This window comes from Mercenaria mercenaria, chromosome 19, assembly GCF_021730395.1.
Source record: "Mercenaria mercenaria strain notata chromosome 19, MADL_Memer_1, whole genome shotgun sequence".
Taxonomy (NCBI): domain Eukaryota; kingdom Metazoa; phylum Mollusca; class Bivalvia; order Venerida; family Veneridae; genus Mercenaria; species Mercenaria mercenaria.
This window is the reverse complement of record NC_069379.1, coordinates 5124442-5148166: the sequence shown is the minus strand read 5'-3', so window position 1 is coordinate 5148166 and position 23725 is coordinate 5124442. Positions and strand designations below refer to the sequence as shown.

Sequence of the window (23725 nt, the reverse complement as noted above, 5' to 3'; positions counted from 1 at the left end):
AATAGGACAGGAGCTACATGTTACACCAAAAAGTCGTACTAGAGAAGAACGAAAACCCGGCGGAAATTGTTTTTTCTGGATAATCTTGAAGGCTTTGAAAAGAAGGAAATTGAGTCTACTTTCAATCGCACTGTCCAGTTGATATGTAATTAGAAAGCATTATCTTTAGTGCAAAACCAGCGTGTAAATTCTGTCAAAATACCTACGGAAATTGAATGTGAAACCTCTTGAGCAATATTTCTGCAGTATTAAGCAAGATATAACTGAAATAATCTTGCCTCTGACTGCCTACCTTAATTTGACTGAATGAATGTCAAACGAATAGTAACTTTAACCCAAGTCATTTCCTATTTTTTTATAGTAATTACATACTTTTAAAGATACATTCTATATGTGCACATATGTTTAGAGAACGGTCAAAAACCGATTAATGATCTATACTTTTAATAAATAAATACATTTCCTTTGTAGTTATAAATTCATATAGATCTATCTGCGAATGAAAGTCATGGGATTGCTACGATAAATAAACAGTTTTTCATCTTGCGTTTCATTGTGTTACTTTTGATATTTAATTACTTTTTTTTGGTTTATTTAGTAATTCTGGTGTATATAGTGCAAATAAACTTACGTCCGTGGTTCCCGATCCAAAGAGCAGTAGATCAAACGGAATAGCCGCTATTGTGTCAATAACGAACCAACCTTTCACATAATTTATAGCAATCTTTTTCTGATCCATCACTACTTCTCCATTGTGTAAATATGTAGTTCGGAAGTTTATGAGAATATCAGCTATAAACATAAGATCAACTATAAGATCAATGATAACTAGCGGATTGGCCGTAGTCGTGTCTGTGCTTTGGCTCCGCGTAGCCGCATCCCTATTTAGACGCATCGTTGTTTCGTCTTCGTTTAGGAGAAAAGCAGTTTGGTAAGGCGTAAATACGGCAGTGTACAGAACAAGAATCAGAACTACCCAATCCCACACAGCTTTGAATGGACTGTAAAATAAGAAACACGGAGATTAGTTGAAAATATCACTAATGACGTTATAATAATCAAACATGAAAATAATGTCAATGTTTAATTAAATCTGACACAATTTCAAAAACTACCCAAAAAATGCAACATGAACTTGCATCGTAGAAAAACTTATTTTGAACATGTAGAGGAACATAGATGAATTCTACGCGTAAATAAAACTAGCAGAATGATAATATCTTCCTTTCGGGCAGTTTAAATGGATTGTTTTCATAGACTCAAAAACCTTTGTTTATAGTACATTTAAAGTGAATTATCAGAGCAGCCTGTACAAGCTGCAAAATATACATTCCTGCAAAGTTTCATTACTGTCTGTGCTTATTCCTTAAAGGTCCAATACTAAGGAAAGTGAACATTTTAATTTCTTTTAAAAAGCACAGAAACTATTTCATTTTATTGGAAAATGAAAGTTGGTGTGTAGAAATTCGAAATAAATCGCAGTATATGTACACTTATTTTTCTATGAAGTATGAAGAAAGTTAAAAAGACCTGGGGGTCATTCTGTCGATTCATTGAAATTTCAACATAATACACATACATTTCTTTGAGTTCCAAAGACCTTCTGTAAATTTTGACCTGCCAATCTTCATTATTTAGTGCCTTGCAGAAGTCTTTGCACTGGCTATGAAAAAAATTGCCAACTCACTTTCCCTTAGTAATGGACCTTTAATAAGAGCAAAGCAAACATTCACATCCAGTACTTACAAGTCTAAGTTTAAAGTTTACAAATTTGATTATTAATAATAATTGAGCCGCACCATGATAAAAACAACATATAGTGCATTTGTGACAAACATGGATCCAGACTAGCGAATGGTATGGATCCTGACTATATTGCAAGGATGCGTAGGCTGGTCTGGATCCATGCCTGTCGCAAATTCACTATGTTGGTTTTCTCAGTATTATGTTGACGAATAAGGACTTAAATGCTAAGTTCAATGTAAAAGTATTAACGTGGGACTACTTTCAAGATTGGATCATTAATAGCGTCTCTGCATTAGAATAAAAACAATAAAAAAGTGAATTCTCATTCTCAGACTGTTTAAATGGACTGTACGAGACAACAGAACGCTATTAAATGATAACGCATCTTCATTTGGGCTATTATTTAGAGAGAATTAGTTCGCTATTGCGTGGCAACGGACTGTGTGCTTAGGTCTGGCGAATAATCATCGATACAAGTATCTGCTGTTACAATTTTAAACGAAATGTTTTGTTATTGTATCAATGAGGCAAGGACCAGCTTTTGCATAGATATGTCTCAGTGAAATAGTTCGTTAATATGTATATTCAATGTTTTAAACGCTGATACTGACGGGAGAAGTATTTGAAAAATTTATGTTTTCTATTAAAGTAACAAATTGCACTATGATTAAGGAAGACACAAAGAAGACGTCATAATTTGCAAAGTTATATATAGTTACTTTTTATCCAAATATATATTAATGCTACCATACACAATTCATCATACTCTTGGATATAATTAACCAAAGCTAGAGTGTTAATACATGTATCTTATTTGGTTGCATTTAATCGTCCGCGTGACGGTCATTCGCTGTCCTCGTACATGGACGCAGTGTTTTATTATGATTCTGTAGGATCAAGGAGTTTGTTCAATATAACTGTACAAAAGCGTTTCAATTAAGCCGGCACTTGAGAGGTGTCTTCTCTGCCTCTCATAGACAGACTCAGTTAAACCGAGTCTGCTTTTATTGTGTTTGATTGCATTATATACTTCCAAAGCAATTTCTGACAGTTTTAATTTTACTGCAATCCGCGCAGTCTGGTCAGGATCCATGCTGTTCGCTAACAGTTTCTCTAATTGCAATAGGCTTTGAAAGCGAACAGCATGGATCCAGATCAGACTGCGCGGATGCGCAGGCTAGTCTGGATCCATGCTGGTCGCAAAGCCACTATGTTGGTTTTCTCATGGTGCGGCTCATTTATATAATGACTGGTTTCTACGCGTAACTACAATATCTACCTGTAATGAAGTATAATAAAATCAGGTTGTGCTCTCTGTATCTTAGACCCTAAATCTTGGGCCTGCTCTATAGTTGACAGTTCCTCTGATTCTTCGGTCGGCAGGTCGGTTCTTGACTCCTGAAGATAAAAGACGACTTAATTAATTATTTCATCAGAAATACAAATTAAAATCTTTCCTATATAATATACTAGAAATGAAAAGATCTAAGGGTTGTCTTTCACGAAAACCGTATTTTTCCCACTACTTACCATGCAAAATTTAAAAATAAAATACATATTAAGAGCCATAATTCAAGGGAATATCACCTAACAATATTGTATCAACGATATACACAACCAGTCTTGGCAGCGGTAACTATTATGAAGATTCGTTGAATTCCAAGGTGTGGTATAGAAGTGTCACGAATCAATGAAGCTGACAAATCAAAGGTTATGAATCCGCTGGAAATCATTATATTAGATAACGAGTATGATCTTACCCCAAAAACAGTCCAGTCAGTGAAAATGTAATTCTACTTCCTAGCATATTTTAGAATTGAAATTAATAACACCATGTCACGTGTAATTGTATTGTATTTAGAGCAACTGTTCGCTCATACATCATGTAATATGATTTGAGATGAAATAAAGTGTTGTCTATGTCTATGTCTATGATACGTACAACTTTGGCTTGTAATAATCACTCGTGAAGTTTGGAGAAATTCAGTGTAATTGTATACAGCAAGTAGTGCAAACGTGGTAAAATATGACAAATCAAGGTCCATAACTCTGCTGAAAATCACTGAATCGGAACATGCCGATGAAATGTATAACTAGGCTTTGCACTGATTACTACTGTAAGGTTTTGTAAGAAAAATTGCCGAAATGTCATAAAACTTGGCAAATAAAAGGCCTTATTTACATACAGATAGCAAAACAGAAAATAACAATTATGACATAACCTTGATAAAAGAAACCTCATGTTTTCAGTAACTTGTTAACAATTTTCAGATTAAGTATGGTTTGCTTTTCGAGGCAATTTTGAGATTTTGATAATGCATAGCGTGTATCATTCAAAGAAGAAGTTTGAATGTGGTGTCTGAGTAATACTCGAGTGCACGAAATATGTACAGAAGTACGAACCAAGTTAAGGTCTGATTTTCAGTGACGGTCACACGCGGACAACACCATATCTGAGTGGTCTAAGCCATTATTTCATGAAACTTTTTAATGTAAAAGACAGCAGTTCAAACCTGTGTTGAGACTTTTTTACTATTGCAAAATCATAGTTATTTTTACTAGATATCGGCATATTAGTATGTATTGGTTGTGAAGCTATAAAAAATAAATCCTTGCGACTTTCTTAACTAAAATAAGTATTATATGCATAAGGCTACAAATCTGATAAGAAAATGATAGCAGAGCGTATCAGCGATGCGTTGTGGTCACTTGAAAGCAGAAGTGCAAAATTATGTTCGCGAATTTGATACTGTTTCTGTTCCAGTAACTGTGATTGCTGTGATTGATAAGGGGATGGGGTGGGGGCTCCGTGGCCGAGGGCGGCAAAGGCCGCTGACTTTGAATCACTTCCGCCCACCACTTTGTTTCGTAACCTCTTATGTTACGTAGAAATTAGAATTAATTCATATGCGTAATATATCCAGCGGGATTGGTGGTTCTAACCAGGTGCCAGAACTCCTGAAATAATTTCCTTCAGGGCAGATAGGGTTTTCCTAAAACATGAAAAGCTGGAACGTCACCGTATTAAATATACTTGTATCGGTGTGGCCTTCAACTAAACACGAATGCTATGAATACATTTAGCCGTATTAATAGAACGAAAATCTCAATCAAATTCATTTGCATTGCAAAGCATTGCGTTACTCGACGTGCCAGCTGCCGCATTTAATTTGAAAGAAGATCTGGGATTAAGCAATGATTGGCACCGATTCTGGAAGACGAGATTATGTAATACAGCTCAAATGAAAGTAATAGCAAAATGTTCATAACCCAGGCAATCTCCCTCTTTTAATATTGGCAACTATCAAACCTGTACAATTTATCTGAGAAAAAAGTGTATATGAGCCGTGCTATGAGAAAACCAACATAGTGGCATTGCGACCAGCATGGATCCAGACCAGCCTGCGCATCCGCGCAGTCTGGTCAGGACCCATGCTGTTCGCTTTCAAAGCCTATAGCAATTAGAGAAACCGTTAGCGAATATTATGGATCCTGACCGTACTGCGCGGATGCGCAGGCTGGTCTGGATCCATGCTGGTTGCAAAGCCACTATGTTGGTTTTCCCATGGCGCGGCTCATATCAATGTCGTAATAAATGCTATGTAAGATTTATTACGACATTGTTTACATTTTTTATTCCGAAATGGAAATTTGATTTAAATTCCAGAGGTCATAATATGTCCTTAAAATTATGTGATCATATGTATAATTATAATAAAACATTCAATCGCTTATACTAGAATAGAGTGTGAAAACTGCGACCTTTTTGTCAGTGTGAGAAATACCTACTCAGATAAAAGGTGAGTACTATCACCTATGATCTTGTTCTCAAAGTTAGTAATATCTACTTAATTTAATGTATTAACAGCATTAAATTGTCATTCAATCTTTAATTGGATATAACAACACTCTATGTTTTCAAATTCTACGCTGACGTGCAAATAATCATTTAGCAGCTTTAGTCCGATAATTTTACAAATCAACCCGTAAATCCACTTCCCGCTTTCATTAAAAAAAAAAAAAGATATTTCAAAACGCGAAAATCTTCCGAATACCGCAAAGGTCTGACTCGGAGTACCAATTATAATAATTGTAGTTATGACTTATAGCTATAGCAGAATATATTTGATTCACACCGATAAGTTACTTCACTGAAATCCCGAGTTGTTACTTCCATTCTGGGCACCCCCCACCCCCCCCCCGCCCCCTCCTGATGATATGTTACCCGCTTGAGTTTATCTGTGAACCAGTATTGTCGGTATTGAAACATTCAGTGAACCTGTGATACTGCAATGTGGCGATTTTGCACGCTGAACATTCAGTGAACCTGTGATACTGCAATGTGGCGATTATACACGCTGAACATTCAATGAACCTGTGATACTACAATGTGACGATTAGGCACGCTGAACATTCGCTGAACCTGTGATACTGCAATGTGGCGATTATACAAGCTGAACATTCACTGAACCTGTGATACTGCAATGTGACGATTATACACGCTGAACATTCATTGAACCTGTGATACTGCAATGTGGCGATTATACACGCTGAACATTCACTGAACCTGTGATACTGCAATGTGACGATTATGCACGCTGAACATTCAGTGAACCTGTGATACTGCAATGTGGCGATTATGCACGCTGAACATTCAGTGAACCTGTGATACTGCAATGTGGCGATTATGCACGCTGAACATTCAGTGAACCTGTGATACTGCAATGTGGCGATTATGCACGTCTTTGTATTTTGTCGTCATATCATGTTTGTATGACAGCAAACTATCCATGAATATTATTTAAAGTGGAGTCGCAAAGGCAGAATAACTCACCGCCAGCAGGCTAAAGGTCAATGGAAAACACATCTGGTAAACGGATTGATTGTAAGTTCTGAAAGAATTTTAGGATCAATACAAATGTACCAAATGTACAATTCACATGTTTAACAATGTTTAGCTTCTCAGGTGACTTAAATAAATACAATTTCCTCTAAATGAACAAACTATTATAACACAATACGAGTCTCAACACGCGAAAGGAAAACTGTTAGTTTCGAAAATCAAATTAAGTTACTGTTTCGTAAAACAAATTCGTATGAGGCTTTTTCGTGTATTTTACATTAAACGTCATATTTAGCGTTTCCTTTGGGTTGTGATGTAGTAGGGTCTGTTTGAATTTGCAAGTTCTCACAAATAATATTAGTTTTATGGCACATTTGTGTTTGACTTGGTGTAAAATCTAGCCCATTAATCATTTTCCAGACATTGTTTTTGCTATCTTTTACGGTTGTTTTGTACATTACAATATCGTCTAATTTAGGTACAGTACTGCGAAATATGTAAAGATATAGTAGAATGTTTTGCTGTCAAAATGAGGCTAGCATTTACGTTAGAAATTACTTTAAAAATGACTAAATTCAAAACTAACCAGATAGGTCTGTAATAAGTTTCTATTTTCACTATTGTTTTGAATGTTGGGATAACGCATGCTTTTTCGTGTTATAACATCTGCAGAATCCCGAGGGAATGGTTGGTACCCGAGCCCGTAAGGTTTCTGGTCTATAACAATATACATTCAAATATACAAATCTAAAACTCCTTAAGCAATATCTGTTCAAAACACGTTGCAATCGGATAACGTTATCTTGTTGTTGTAACGTTTAAAGCAGTAACTTATCTTAAGTCCTTAACTGAATGTGCCTTAGAAAAGGCCACGTCCTTTGAGAAAAACAAAGCATGTCTATAATCATTGAGATTAACGGATCGGTTACAGGATCAATGTATCTCAATTTGGTCCCATCTGTGTTTATTAATTTACAGTAATAAGATCAGCTATAAATCAATTTGAAGAGAAAAGAAGTATCATAAAAATGTTTATTGTTTTCAATTAAGGAGATATCTTGTTCTTTTATATCTTGCGTTATTGAGCAAAATTTTTAAATAATGTCATCATCAATTACAGATGTCGGGCCGCATTAGAAAGATACTTCTGTATTGTTTTTTATTTAAAATCAGACATATAAGTATTGAATTCGTCTAAGTCATTAATTATTTAACCAAAGTATTCGTGATACATGCTTTTTGTCAAAAACATGATTAGGACTAAACACAATCAATTTCTCTGTAGAATGATAGAGGAAGAATTTTATATAATAGTTGTCAAATGGTCTTCAGAGGCTTTGCAGACTCACAAATCTTTATTCCAGACTTGGGTTTCTTACTAACCTAGCGGAGAAATATAAGATTATCCGGGAAAGCTACACGTGCGCATACTTAGCGCATACTAACGTTGTAAGTTGACGTCATCGTGTATGAGCGATTTTTAATTTACAATTTTGATATTGCTGCAGTAATATTAAAGGTAGGCAAGAGAATTGGCCCTACATGCCTACTTAAGTAAGACAGGTGTTTTCAACGTTCGGGACAAAAGGGATACAAAGTCATCTCTAGCGCTCGGTATTACACTCCACGTTGTATACTTTGTGTTTGGGAAAACCCTGACTTACATAGGCAGTCATGTAAGATCCTTATAACCTCCATTCACTGTAAAACCGACCAAACACGATAAGAGATGGTGTCTTTTAGACAACTAGATTGCTCTAAGAGTGCATATAAAATATCAATTTTAAAGAGAAAACGAAAAGACTTAGCGTCTCGAGATGTCCATGAAACGAAATGATTTTGTTTTAATGTATATTGTTTTTGAATTCCCTATTTAGAAACATTTAAGTCTTTGACTGTATCTGTCTTTTCACTGGTAAAGTTTCTCGGAAGATACAAAGATAAGACAATGGCCATTATTGTCTTGTCAGTCCGATTTATCTATCTACAACGATACTGACCTAATATTTCGTTTATTACCATCGAATATAAAACACTCCCTTGAGATAGTACATAACCATAAAGACGAAGCAATGCCTGTGTTATAAAAATGATGAATCTATTATTGTTGTTTAAGCGTACATTTTGGAAAACGTTAATGATATTGTTACATCATAACATTGATAAATGTTCTCGTTTGCACTACTTGATAAAGAAGTAATTGCAGACTGCGTTCTCTCATACATTTCATCTATGGATCTAAAACAAAAAAAAACCCCAAAAAAGTAGGTTGCATCTAGAAAATTGACTTCCAACTTCTTGCCCAAAAATCAGGAATGGAAAATAGAAACGGTAACACATGGTAACATCCCTTTAGAGAATTAAAATGCGTGTTTCTTAAAATGTTGTAGACAAACAGTCTAAGTTATGAGAAGGGCTAATTGTTTCCGCTACTGTTATTCTAGAGATATGTTCACTTTTTCACTGAATTTCTGTTTTAAATAAAAACATTGACATAATAAATTTACACCGTTAAATCGTCTTCAATCACGAACATAATTTTTTTCTTTATATATACGTAAGTACACATTAAAGAAATTGTTCAATAACATTTACTAAAACGTTGCAATACTCTCTCCTTTAATGATATTTTCATGCAATTAGAGTGCGCACAATCTGGTTGTCTGATACATTTTCATTTACATGATTTATGGCGAAATATTATGTCTCAATGTTAGTCTGTTTTTGTAAACAGTAGAGGACTGAATTGCCCGTATTAATATATATATAGATATATCTTTGGGCGTTATTTAAAGCGATACAATGGTCGCTATTATCCCCCACAGACACGCACATACATCAAATAGTCAGCCATTGTCTCAAATTTTCGAATGGTCACATTTTCTTACCCAAAGTCGAATTATGAGGAAATGCGAATGTTTCATGTCAATTGCAAAGAAGTGCTAAAATATATATGGGAATACTTAAATATGTAGTATGTTCATTTTTCACTTCTTTTCAGATTATTCTTAGGGTCAAAATAAACATACATATCGTTGGCACTATATTATTCAACAAAAACCTTAAAAATATTATGATGTCAATATGGAAACCCTAGTCGCTGGTGTTTCGAAAACTTCAAGCATCGGGGACTGCTTAATTCCAAAAGGCCAGGCATAATGACAACACTTAGTCCGAATCTAGGTCAAATTTGTACGGAATGATACTTGAAATCTGATTCTAAGGTGTAATTTGTTGGAACCATAATTTGCAACAAAGTAAAATAAAAATAAGATCGTTTTGATTAATCTTGTAAACGATAGGCCACAAGATGTGCAACATCAGTGAAGCACCATAGTACTGTTTTACAACACTGAAACTAACAAAGTACATGTAATCATGTTCAGTTGGTATTCTAGTAAGTAAGTAAATTCTTTACTTATAGAGGATAGCTCATTTAGCTGATGCTAATCTTCCATGAGGCCCTCTCAAGAAGAAATCTCAAGACCAAATGTATATCTAATATGCAAAATGTGCCTGACAAAGGGCTAACTTCCTTGAGAAAAAAAAAGAACATATTTATATTACATGTGATGGTTCAAATTAACGTATTGGTTACGCTATCAACGTTATTTGTTTTTTCCCCATTAACGTTTATTAACTTGAAGTTATAATACCAGCTATAAATCTTGTACAAAGACGAGAAGTATCATAAAAGAAAAATTGTTGGCAATAAAGGAAATATCTTATTTTTTCAATAGCTTGCTTTATTGAGCAAAATCGATTAATAAAAGCAAATAGATGTCGGGTTGCCGATGAAATATATTTAAAACAACATTATGTCAGCAATATCCTGTGCGTTTTAAATCTGAAAAAGTGTTTCATGAAAATTGAATAATTTATAAGATGTATTTTCTCAGGTTTCAGTGTACTACATGTAATTTTCCAAGTTATTTGTTTGATTTTGTCTGTCTGTTACACTTGGGATTTTTCTCGGAAGATACAGGTTAATGGCTATTACTGCATTGTCAATGTGATTTATATATCAATAATGATACTGACCCAATTCATTGATCAGTAACATCGAATATAAGAACTTTCCATAAAAAAAGAAACAATGCTTTTGTTATGCAATTATTTAGAAAATGTATTCATATCTCTACGTTTTACTAGTTGTAGTGTACATTTCGGATAATGTTCATAATACTTTTGATTATAAAAGTAATAAATATGGCTCTTAAATGAAAACAAGTTACACCTCAAAATTCGACTTATCCACCTTTTGCAAAACAGAAAGAAATGAAATGGAAAATGGAAATAACAAGGCATGACATCCCATTAGAGAAAGTAGAATGATCTAGATACATATTCTTAATCAAAAGAAAGGCTAACTTTTTCAATATTATCGATTAAGAGAAACGTTTGCTTTTCACTGATTTGCGTTTTAAATATATTACGAAAGAAGAAATTGAAACATCGGTAAATTGTCTTTAATCACGAACAGCAATTTCTCTGTGTTTTCTTTTCATTGACTTCTGGTATCATACAAAAAAGTGTGATCTTGACCACATGGGGACACGATGCATCCATCTCCGGGTTGAGCGGCCAACCTTTTTAAGGGTTTTCAAGTCTTTTTAATCTCTAAGCTGATACAAACACGGAGCTTATATGGCTTCACATATTGCACTTTATAATTTTCAGTCATCTGCATATGTGACAAGTTGTCTTTTAAAGAAAGATAGACTTGCAAACAGCAGAGTCACTGAACCTTGTTCTATATAATACAATAGCATTGTACCAAATTTAAAAAATAATTATTAAGTATTTAAATAATCCTGATTCAACTTTCTGCTATTTTAGCGGGTGCTGTGGGTGTCGCCCCCTATCTAGCTATGCTTTCGAGTGATTTTCATATGAAATGGATCGAGTTCATGGAAGAAAAACATTCCTCTCGATTTACACATCATTAAATGTAAACTTTATGACATTTTACAAATTTTTGAATATAAACAAAGTTATGTTTGGTGTCGTATCTTTTATTGAGTTAGATAGAAAGAACTGGCGCATACATAGTAAATCAATGTATGATTTACAATTACAGACATTTAAATACAACTGCTTAATATTTATCTACTGACAGTTCAGATATGGCGCTGAATGTTTCACATTTATACTTTCTAGACAAGATTAAAATTCGATCTGCAAGACGTCTTTACTTACGAGAAGAATATATAATTTGTATATTTATCACGTACTGCGCAAATGTTTTCTCCAACATCTAACATTACAGTAAAATAAACATGACCTATATGCTAAGATTACAGTAATTGATACTTCAGACATCATAACCTCTTTGTATTATGCAAAGTATGGACACGTTTATCGATTTGAGCCGCGCCATGAGAAAATCAACATAGTGGTTTTCCGACCAGCATGGATCCAGACCAGCCTATGCGAGTTCGCTTTCAAAGCCTATTGCAATGAGAGAAACCAATAGCGAACAGCATGGATCCTGACCAGACTGCGCGGATGCTGGTCGCAAACGCACTATGTTGGTTTTCTCGTGGCACGGCTCATTTGAATTTCCGAAGACAAACACGGAACTACTTTCAGACTACTGACTTAACAATTTGTGAATAAATGACATCAGTTATGTTTCTTATTAAAAAACGTTCATACTTCTTTTAACTGTTTACATTTTACACAAATATGTCCTGCAATATACTAAAGCATTTATTGAATTCAGTCAATGTGACAGCAAATTTTCATGAAAACACATTTTCCAAAATAGTTCTTGTCTAATTGGCTTTAATAATTTCCAACGTTTTTTTTTTCAGCTTTTAAACATTTAACATTTTTACCAATAGCAGTGACTAACCTAACTAGTAGAACAAGCTGTTAGTTGCTTCAGTTAATGACATAAAATCTTAATTGCTAAACGACAATTATATATTTACTATGATATAACAATAACCGTATTCTAGTAGAATATTCGTAAAATAGCCGTACTCTCAGGTAGAACTATTCTTTTGCAACACCGAGAACATCAGAAATCGACATTTTTATTACTGGCAACAAATTAACTAATTTACCAGGAAAAGTAACTGCTGTTAGTTTCATAACGATTATTACTTGCAATAAAAAGGCAGTGCTATTCATATACCAGTATAATACATGAAAACTGTTCCTCTTTAAAACAGACATAGCTACAGACAATGACCAAGTTTGACGATCTGTTTATATAAGATATTTGACATGTATGTTCAGTTGAGTAACTTTAGACCACCTCAATTTTCTTAAATACTGAATTTTTGACACCTATCTGTCTGCATTAGAACTTTTAAATTTGCTTGAAATTCTTATAATACATACAGGAAAAATAATGCTGATATAAAAATAATAACTAGATCTATAGACCAATATGTTTATTGAATGGTGAACAATGTGCAACTAAATTTTTGTATTGTTACAGCCCCTATGTTTTCAGCAAATATTCGCTTCATATAAGTGATACACACCACAGGATAATATTACATAGTTCTGCATAAGATGCAAGGTATTAATATTTCACGTTTCCCATTTGCTGTGCTAAATTTGAGAAATAATATAGATTTATATCATTTAGAGATTTGTCGCTGAATAAAATCAAGGTTTGGAGTTCAGATGCGAAGGTGCCCTCGTGATAATTATAATAATGCGAATCTGAACGACAAATACTGATTTTATTCAAGAGCAAATCACGAAATGAGATATATTATTTCGATTCTAACACGTAACAAAGGATTAGATATTTGCCTGTTTTCTGTTGGTTTTTGTTCCAGCGCACAGTAGCGTTCGACTCTATGACGTAATAATTGTGACGTTAGAGAAATAAATTGTTGTAAAAGAACACACAATTTTCAGCCTTCTTTGTTTAACAGGAACATGATTCGGGTCGTGTTAGAATGAAGCTTGGCTTATGAAGTATGATATATACATGTACTTACATGGACTAAAATACTGTCAAAAAGCAAACTATATTTGTAAACGGGCAATTTCAAATAGAATATAAAGTTCCTTCCACATCAATAAACATAATTTCCAAAAGGATATGTTTATCATTATTACATGACTGTATTCTATTGTTCCTCTGATTGGCTGAAAACAGTTCGAAAAGTAATATGAGTACATATCATATCAACTTATCTTGGGTTATAAATAGTACGAAAATAAAAATAGATCGAAGTAGGTGCTTGGAAAACCAATATCAACCTGATCTGGTACTGACAAACTGCAACGAATGAAGTGGAGCGGTGGTCTAGTTGATAAGGTTTCGGCCGCTCAATCCAGGGGTCGTGGGTTCGAGCCCCACTGGGGTCACAACCATGACTTCTCATATGACACCAGTACTGTTTTTTTCCAGGAAGCGGACTCGGTGTGGTTCCAATAAGCTCAGAGCTTTCATCACAATTGAGCTAAAAACAAATTTGTATAAACTAAACTGCAATGTAATTAGTTGTGTTAAAACAATGTACTTTAAGATGCGTTAAGGTAGTTTTGCACGTTCGGAATTTGATTAAACCCTGATTTTTGCAAACTTCAGAATATACAAAGAAAATTCAGCAAATAGAAAAGGTAGGACCGTGTGTTTGATTTTTTGCTAGACGAATTTGAAACTTTTGAACCTCACGCAAATTATCCTATTGAGAGTCTATGGGAAAATCACAAATTTCATAAAATTTTCACAAATAGATTTTAATGTAGATTATCATTATACTTTCGAGATTTTTGCCAATGATTCAAGTGAACCGCACGTTTCAAACTAATTTTAAAACATTGTTTTATTAATTATTTAAAGTGTCAGATGTTTTAATATTATATTTTAACTTTAGAAAGATAGTAACGGTGTCCTTGTAATAAATTTACTCAATGGTTGCCGTTAATTCATGAAATTATTTTGATTTCCGTACGCAGAATCAAGGCTTTATTCTACGTTTTCTGGATAAATGACGTTACGCCACCATTTCCTGCTCATCAAACGTGCTGAACTACCTTAATAACAGTTAAAGTCCTTGTGTGAGAGTATCCTCTTCTTTGACTGAGATTGACAGCAGTAATAAAGTTTTATCTATTTTCCGGTTATTCTGACAGCCAAAACATATACTTTTTTCTAATTGTTCAAACAGCCCATTTTCTAGTTACTCTAACAGCCCAGTCGGATACTCATCTCGAGTAAGTATTACTCATTCTTTTGTATTCAAAACACCGTTGGTGCTGGCATTGCACAAAGAGTCTTTCATCAAATATGTAACATTTTGCCAGCCGATAATTTATCATCTCTTGTAAAACTGTTTTCTTTTCGCCTAGAAGAAATCCCAGAGCGACATATAGTCTACGGAGTATATAAAAGAATCTATACTAATATTATGGTATATGGTATTAGAATTTTAGAAGAAATAAACAGAAAACCAGACAGATATCCTTAAACATGTGTCTGCATACCTAAAACAAATAAAACATCTAAAAAATACGGAGGGCATGTAGGATCATCTGATTCATCTTAACTTTCAATATTATTAAAACAAAAACAATGACCCGACGGGAAATTCCAAGTACCAACATTGTATATAAATATACGTACATATGATGGGCATTCACAAATTTTATTTATTTTTTAATAAAACTCATATAAACCTTCAGGAAACGTACTGAACGTCTTTTGGACACCGCTTAGGAACGTGCAGAGGCAAAAAGGTCACGTGACAGTTTCATAAGGCCATACTTAGCGCTCACATAACGTGACAAACATGAACGATAGGGTATTCAATAATTATTATGTGATATTACACTAAGGATAACATGGTTTAATAGCCATATTTCATATCTTTTAACTGGATGGTAATATTTTAATGAAATTTAGCCACTTTAAAGACATTCAAAATAAAAAAAAATTCACCGAGACGTTTTTCAAATTTTATCATATTTTGGGGAGATAATCGGTATTGAAGTTAACATTGTTGCCTATGGGAAATATATAATTTCTTTGATTATGGGAAACTGAACTTGAGTTTCGAGAAAATTTTGCGATAGAAAGCTGCATTATATGATTCTGATACAAAAAAGAAATCTAAAATTCCCCGTAGGAAAAAGGAGAAAATCATTTGGTATTGTTTTCAGGGGAGATAACTCACGAAAAAAAATAGTAGGGGAGGTAATCTAAAAAGGAAATTTTCGAGAACTTCTGTCTCTATATAACTTGTCAATATGCACCTTATTTATATCGTTTGACTTACATTATCAAGTTGTATGTACGCTTTTGGTGAAATTGAGGCCTATTACACCAGACCGACTGTTTGAATATTGAGATATTACCAAATCAACATTACGAAGGCGTTTTAAAGTTCATCACAATATTTTGTGCGCAGCTCAAACGCGCAGCAAGCGATAACCACTGTAGGCAAATTTCACGATTCGCCGCCGAAAGTGTATAATTCTCTGATAGCAGCGCACTTGCGCAAAAATACCGTTTTTACTGACAATATAGGTAATGCATATTTTACCTTTTAAAGTGAGTGTGTTTATGGGAGGAGTAATCGCAGGAAGTTCGTGTTCAAGATATCATCTTGCTCGAATTGAAAACATTGCTGAAAGCAAAGTTAAACTATTTCGTCGAGTAATGATTCAGCCGACTCGCAGTCACAGAATATTTCAAAAAATCTCAACGTAAATCTATCTCCTTAAAGGTTAAATTTGACCTGCTAAAATATTGTTATACTTTTTGCGTTCTATCCCGGATTTCACGTAGTGAGACCAGAATTATGGCCCTTGATAGTCAAAATGTACATAAAGGGCCTATAAATTTGTGTCGCATGTACCTCCAAAAGTATACCGGTATGGCCTAGAGTCATAAAACCATACAAGAATTTAATTCAGCATGCGAGGTTGTGAACCAGGGGATTTATTTGAGATTTCACTCAGTAAAATCGCATTTATATCCCTTGACTTAGTCAAATATATACGTAAATGGCATAAAGGCTTGTGTAGCAAGTATCTCTATAAGTAATTTATCTAGAGGCATGAAACCTCAATGGAGTATTATTCTGCATGTGAGTAAGAAAATTATTTATGAAACTGTTTATAGCATGTGCAATTATTTTGTATGAAAAAAAAAATGTTCATAATTTTCTGGTGGGTGGGGTAATGAAAAAATATATTTGTGGGTGGGTGAATATTTTTTAAATTTTTCTTAAAACAAGCACGGGTTGATATTATTTTTTTGGTTTAGTATTTTTCGTCCTAGTTCTAGCTTACATAGTCCAAAATTTGGTAAAATTCTGTCTGCTAGATTTTTCATATCTTTAGGAAATACTTTGGGTTTTTCTCAGTTTCAGATACTTTCGACATATCTCAAGAGTATTTTTACTGTGTTAATATATCTATATGTTGACATTTTATGCATAGATATAGTGTTTTCATTAATTGTGATGCAAAAACAGTAACATCAACATTTTTAAGTAAATAGCTATTTGGGCTTGTTTTATTATGACATGTATGTATTGTTTCTTCGGATAAAAATACCAATTTGGTGTTCGTAATTAACCTTGAATATTGAAAAAAAAAAGCACGGGTACCTATCATTTTTAACTGTTATCTTAACTTGCGATACACTGATCTATAAATATGCAAAGTTATTGAAAAATATGTCTGCTAGAAATAATTGTGAAAGTTATTGTTTAATTCTAACAGTACTTTTGATATCTCATTGCCAGTTCAGTGTATTTCTCCGATTGATCATCTTCAGTTTGAATAAAACTGTTCACTGATGATCACTTTCGAACTTGAATAAATATCAGTGCGATTTTATGGCAGCATTAATTTCAGAACTAAACAACAATCTTCAATCGCATTTTTCTTCTAACAATATTTCGTGGATTTACTGTGTTCGATGAGAACAACATATCATTTCTGAAAAAAGGCTCTATGCATCATTTATGACACAAACACTTGGTAAGGGTATAAAACGTATTTTGCAAGTGTAAAAATCACACCTTTTATTGTGCAAACCTCTTAGTGATGTCCATTTAGTCATTCATTTGTCTGTCTGAGGCGTGAGAAGATCAGATTTGTCAACAGACTTTAGAGCTTTAATGCAGTCAGTTCTAATATGAGCCATGCCATGAGAAAACCAACATAGTGGCTTTGCGACCAGCATGGATCAAGACCAGCCTGCGCATCCGCGCAATCTGGTCAGGATCCATGCTGTTCGCTAACGGTTTCTCTAACTGCAATTGGCTTTGAAAGCGAACAGTATGGATCCTGACCAGACTGCACGGATGTGCAGGCTGGCCTGGATTCATGCTGGTCGCGAATGCACTATGTTGGTTTTCTCATGGCACGGCTCATATAATCGTCTCTTTACCAGGATACACACTCTAATGAAGCAATAACTTTATTCAAATGTACACCGCGGCGATAATGCTTTAAAATCAAGGTTATTTGCAATGCATATTGAATACTTAATAAATAAATACAAAAATGTTTCATGCAACCCATAATGTTTTTTTATGCACTCAGAAAAAAATAGCTTTGAGAAACGTGCTTTGTTAATGGTTGAGAGATGTAAGAGCGTTTTCTAGATATACCGATTTCATTGTCATTCCAATACAGCAATAGCATGTCAGTCAATATTCGTTTTTTATTTAATTTTGAAATTGATCAGAATGGAGTAAAATGCACCCAGTTAGAATAAAATTGAATTTAAATGCAGAAGTGCGCCATAGTGAAACAGTTGTTTTATAAATGAAATGTCATAAAAGGAGAATATGGAGATTGCACTTTCTAAGAAGGTGTTTACTTTCTGGTAATTGAATTATCTTTTTACATTTTGTATTTTATAAAATTCAATATACGCTGCAGTAAGCACTATAGTGGCTGTGAAAGAACATTGGTGTGTCCTTGTATTCATATAATTTGGTCTTATGAACTTAACTATTTGAGTGACGGTTAAGCCGGTGATTGGATTTGATTGAGAGTGAGAGTGAGGCTTTATTTTAGCGGTGTATTGGGGTGGGGGTGGAGGGGCGTGTGAGTAGGGCATGGATGTTGAAAATATTGCCAATCCCTAATATTAGACTCGATCACACCAATTTTTCTATGATTTTGCTTCTTTGCGTTCAACACACGAACACACACAAACACATGCACAAACACACTCACAAACATACACACTGACAGGTGTAACAGACACCCCCCACTCCTCCATTTATAGCTCGGGCATAAACACTGTTGATGCATACAATTTGAATTAGAACAGAGAAGCGATATGTATGATGAAACGTCGTTTCGCGAGTTTTATATTCTTTTACATGCAACTAAAATCTATTGTATGGTATAAATTTTAGTCATATGAGAATGAAAATCTCGAGAGAAGACTAAAAACAAACGTTGCGCACATTAAGATTCATTTTGTAAGTTTATGCCAGTCGAAGATGTATATTTTAGGCATTTCTAACAGACAACGTTTAGCCAAACATATACATATAAACAAGTACAATATCATTATCGAATTGTTTATCATACTTCAATACTTCAATACAGTATATGAGAGTATGATGTAGTGATGGGCCGACAATCGGCGACAATCGAATAATCGTCGGCGTTGCATTCATGAGCGCGATCGCCGACTTCACTTTTCCCTGACCGATTAATTACTTGGCATCCTAAACGGATGATTTAGTTGTTTCTGACCTTTTTCGTTCTGGTATTTACGGTTCTTTGGGGCAATTACACCAAGGGAAACTACTCTACGTAAAAATGGCTTCATCCAAAGTCTCGACAGAAACTGAGGTCTTCTGTGATCACCCATATTTTGGAAGATATATGGCTTATACAAAATTAATCCGGGAAAACCATCAACCTAAACTCTTGACCTAAGTATGGCAGTATACATAGCATGTCGTAAGACTTAGGCAAGCATATTAGCAAAGGTATTTTCAATTTTTTATTTTGTGGGACTGAAATCATTCCAGTTGTTAACTAAGAATTAATAAACCGTTAATATTTTTTTTACTCCAAAACATTTAATAACACAGTATCATTGGATAAGTCATTGGTGAAATTGAAGTTTACTATCTTCACAAATATTTTACTTTTATGCTGTTAACTTACTTGTGTTTATGAAGGGATACAATAGAAATAGGATATTTGATGTCTGTGAAGTTCATTTCTTAAGTACTGACATAAAACATACACTGTGAGGTGAACTTATAGATATGCAACTAGAGTAACCGATTATCTGATTATATCCGATTAATCGAATCGGTTGGCATGTCCGATTATGCCGATTAATCGGTTGGCAAATCTAACCGATTTGCCCATCACTAGTATGATGAACTCTTTGTAAGGAAGCTGCAATTTACTGTGTTTCAATAGCCAAAACACATAATGCGAAGCTACAACTTCCCATTGATACAGATTCTAATCTCTCTTTATATGATATCTTAGAGACACACTTAACCCTCTTTACGTAATGGAAACAACATTTTTATACATGTATATGAATGTTTGAGTGTGGACACCGTTTCGTGATTTTAATCCTGTCCATATTACTCAGGATGACTTTTTTCTGCTCCCTTTAGTTATGTTTTGTCTTTAAACAGTGACTATTGATAAAGTACACATATAACTTATATAAGCAATGACTATTTGAAGTTTGTATTTTTAGTTACACTGTTAAGTTATCTACATGGCGGTCTCTGTAGCCTAACGGTAGAGGGATTGCTTCGAATGCAGGAGCTCATGGGTTCACTTCTAGACCATGTCATACCAAACAATGTCGTTGGTTTGCTCATAGGCCACGTCGTGCAAAAGACGTGAAACAATGGTACTAGTTGTTACCTTGCTTGGCGTTCACTGGTCGGTCCGGTTTCAACATTTCAAATTTAAAAGATAAGATATCATACGGTGTCTACGGTGTTATATTCCAATGTTAAAACGCAGTCAAATCAGGCACTGTGCTCATTGGTACTAGTGGACGCCGTCGTTTATGTGGTTGAAAAACTGTTGGAAAAATACTCTAGACCCGAACACACAGACAAATCTTCATTTAAGCCGTGCTATGAGAAAACCAACATACTGCATTTGCGACCAGCATGGATCCTGACCAGACTGCGCAGATCTAATCAGGATCCATGCTGTTCGCTTTCAAAGCCTATTGTAATTAGAGAAACTGTTAGCGAACAGCATGGATCCTGACCAGACTGCGCGGATGCGCAGGATGGTCTGTATCCATGCTTGTCGCAAAGCCACTATGTTGGTTTTCCCATGGCGCGGCTCATTTACAAATCACTGCTTCATTAGAGTGTGTGTGTACACGTTCTGATTAGTGGCTATTACATTATCGGCGTCATTTTAGCAAGCATTATCTATGTATGCATTAAAAGTTTTTACTGCGTACATGACGTAGATAACACTAACTCAAATGGTTTCCGCAGCAAAACCATCTTATATAATTTCACTATTTATCCTGACTTTTCTTTCGTGAAATAACACATTATTTTTCTATATGTTTCCGTTGATGCAACAGTTGCTTGTGTTTGTTTTTCTGCAGAATATCTCTTTCCAATCTAGACAAATATAGTTTTACAGGGAAATGTCTTGTAATTGATATCCTTTGGCGTGATATCGGATTAATGCACCACAACAATAACAGATCATTGTGAAGGGCCACGTGACAATATTATGCATAAGGTTGAACGAAATGTCTTGTTCAACCATTCTGAGAGAATAGTTAAACGTTTGCTAGTTTTAACTATAATGCAAGTATGTGTGTCATGTTATAAAACCCCTTTAAAATTTTAAGTTGTTTTGATTTTAATGACATCTTCTTTCAATTGCAAGATTCGGGTTGAAAATTTGATTTGAGATAACGATATATTGTTTGATTTAGATTTTCTGTAACATGGTTCTTCCTTTATTTCTCTTTAACCCTTACCCTGCTAAATGTCTCTAATGAACTTGTCCATCTTTCATTTTGGACAGTACCATTAAATGTTAAAGAGGTGCTTACAAAAATGATACTGACTGAATGGCCAACAATGCAGATCCTGATATGAGTGCACGGATGTGCAAGATGATCTTGGTCTGCACTGGTCGCAAAGGCAGAATCACTTGCCGCCAGCAGTCGAAGGGTTAAAGCAATACGGCATTAAAAAGTTGTATTAATGTTCAAGATATCTTGATAAAGTTTATCTTTATAACTTAAATCAATTTTGGTATGTATTTTCCAGTAATTTTGACCTTTGACACCAAAAACTTCTAAATCTTTTTGCCTGTATGAATAAGGAAATCTTTCAAATATTTAATTGCAAAACAATATATACATATTTTTATGTATGTTTTTCGAAATTGTCACTTATCCAAACTTTTACAAAGTGAAGTTTTATTTTAGCCATAAATTGGCATTCTTTAAATATGTTGAAATTCAAAAGATCCTATTGTCATGCTCGAAGAAATAACTATTTTGATCTTGCAAAATACAATTTAAGTTAATAGACAGATTCCACACATAACTGGAAAGTTGGTAATGACATATATTGAAAATCTACCTCCGCGACCGCCATCAGTAGGAAAACGAAGTTTTTTTCTTACTTTTTCTGAATATCTTATGTTTTGTTGTCGTCTACAGTTCTCAAAAGACCCTATTGTCATGCTCGAAGTAATAACTATTTTGATTTTGCAAAATGCTACTTTATGCATTATTTATGACACAACACTTGGTTAACATAACTTTGCTAGAAATGACACATTTTATGGTGAAAACCACTTAGTGAGGGGACTCTAGTCATTTACATGTCTTTCATGAGCGTAGGAAAACAAAATTGCTTTTAGACTTCACGGATTTAATGCCGTCAGAGAGAAAATAATCGCCTCTTTACTTAAATACACTCAGATGGAATAAAAGGCTGTTGTTAAATAGTACTAATACACCATCTCGATTGTTCAGTTCTGTAACTTTATGATGTAACTTTAGAACAACATTATTTGTATCATGGCAGTTTTACAGCACTTCATCGAACCGACAAGGCTGCTGCTAAATCTATAAAACATAAAAGGCATTGTCTAAAGTCATATCAAGTATGTTTAACTTAATAATTATTTTCTTTTTTATCGTAATCTCTTAGACTAAAATTATTCAGTTATACAAGAAAATAAAAGTGTTTCCTAATAATGAAGCGTATGGTAAGGGAACAAGTCCTTGTTATTAAAATACACATTTATCTTCATATTTTGAAGCATTTGAAAGGCTTCAAATTCCTTTCTTAGCTGCAAGACAAAATCTACATATTTAGCTGTACGTCTTATTATTTTGTTATTGCCAGACGATAATATTTTATTAAATTTACATGCTAATGAATAGTCAGTGTCATATTTTTGACGAATGTTTCTGTAACGTGAACAGCATATAATAACAGAAATAATGTTCAGATTCGAACAACATTACACTTTCATTATCAGAATAATGCATCGCCTTATTTCCGTAATGCCGTAACTTGCTTTTCGATGGTTTTGGGAAACGACGTGTAAAGATTAGAGTGTCAATGTCAGGGCGTTGAATCCATCACGTGAGGAAGCCATCCAGCTGGCTTACGGAAGGTCGGTGGTTCTACCCAGGTGCCCGCTCGTGACGAAATAATGCACAGAGGGGCACATGAGGTCTTTCTCCACCAACAAAGCTGGAAAATTGCTATATGATCTATAATTGTGTCGTTGTGACGTCAAACCCAACAAAATAAATAAATAAAAAAATAAATGGTTACAGTGTCAATGACTTTACGCTCGATGTTCTTTTCTTTATTATAGTACTTTTGCATATTAATCTTACTTATTAATATACATTAAAAATCCCACAACAATGTTACCTACCTAAAATGATTTAAGGGTAGCAAGTCTGCATTGGCCAACAAACTAAAATTGACACATGATCAGTGATCAAAATGTGTACGAAACACTACCAACAACTGATCAGACAGAGAAAAAATGAAATACATTTGTTAAAAACTCTTTGTCACAGGATAAAAATGAAGTACAGTTTTTAATTGCTTATACTTAACACCGCATTTTAAAAGTCTTTCCGAGGTGCTGCTAGAAAGTTTAGTTGCATCAAAATTGAATGACCAT

The 23725-nt window shown here is 34.3% G+C and overlaps 1 protein-coding gene across 1 annotated transcript in view; it reads right to left on the bottom strand.

Moving 5' to 3' along the window:
- LOC123542689 (potassium voltage-gated channel subfamily H member 7-like) overlaps positions 1-23725 on the bottom strand; it is a 159841-nt gene that overhangs the window by 12391 nt on the left and 123725 nt on the right. Inside the window, exons 3-4 of the mRNA XM_053532066.1 lie at positions 3026-3144; positions 632-1001 (exon numbers count right to left, since the gene is read on the bottom strand). Coding sequence (XP_053388041.1) covers positions 632-1001; positions 3026-3144 — 489 coding nt within the window. The remainder of the gene's footprint in view (positions 1-631; positions 1002-3025; positions 3145-23725) is intronic.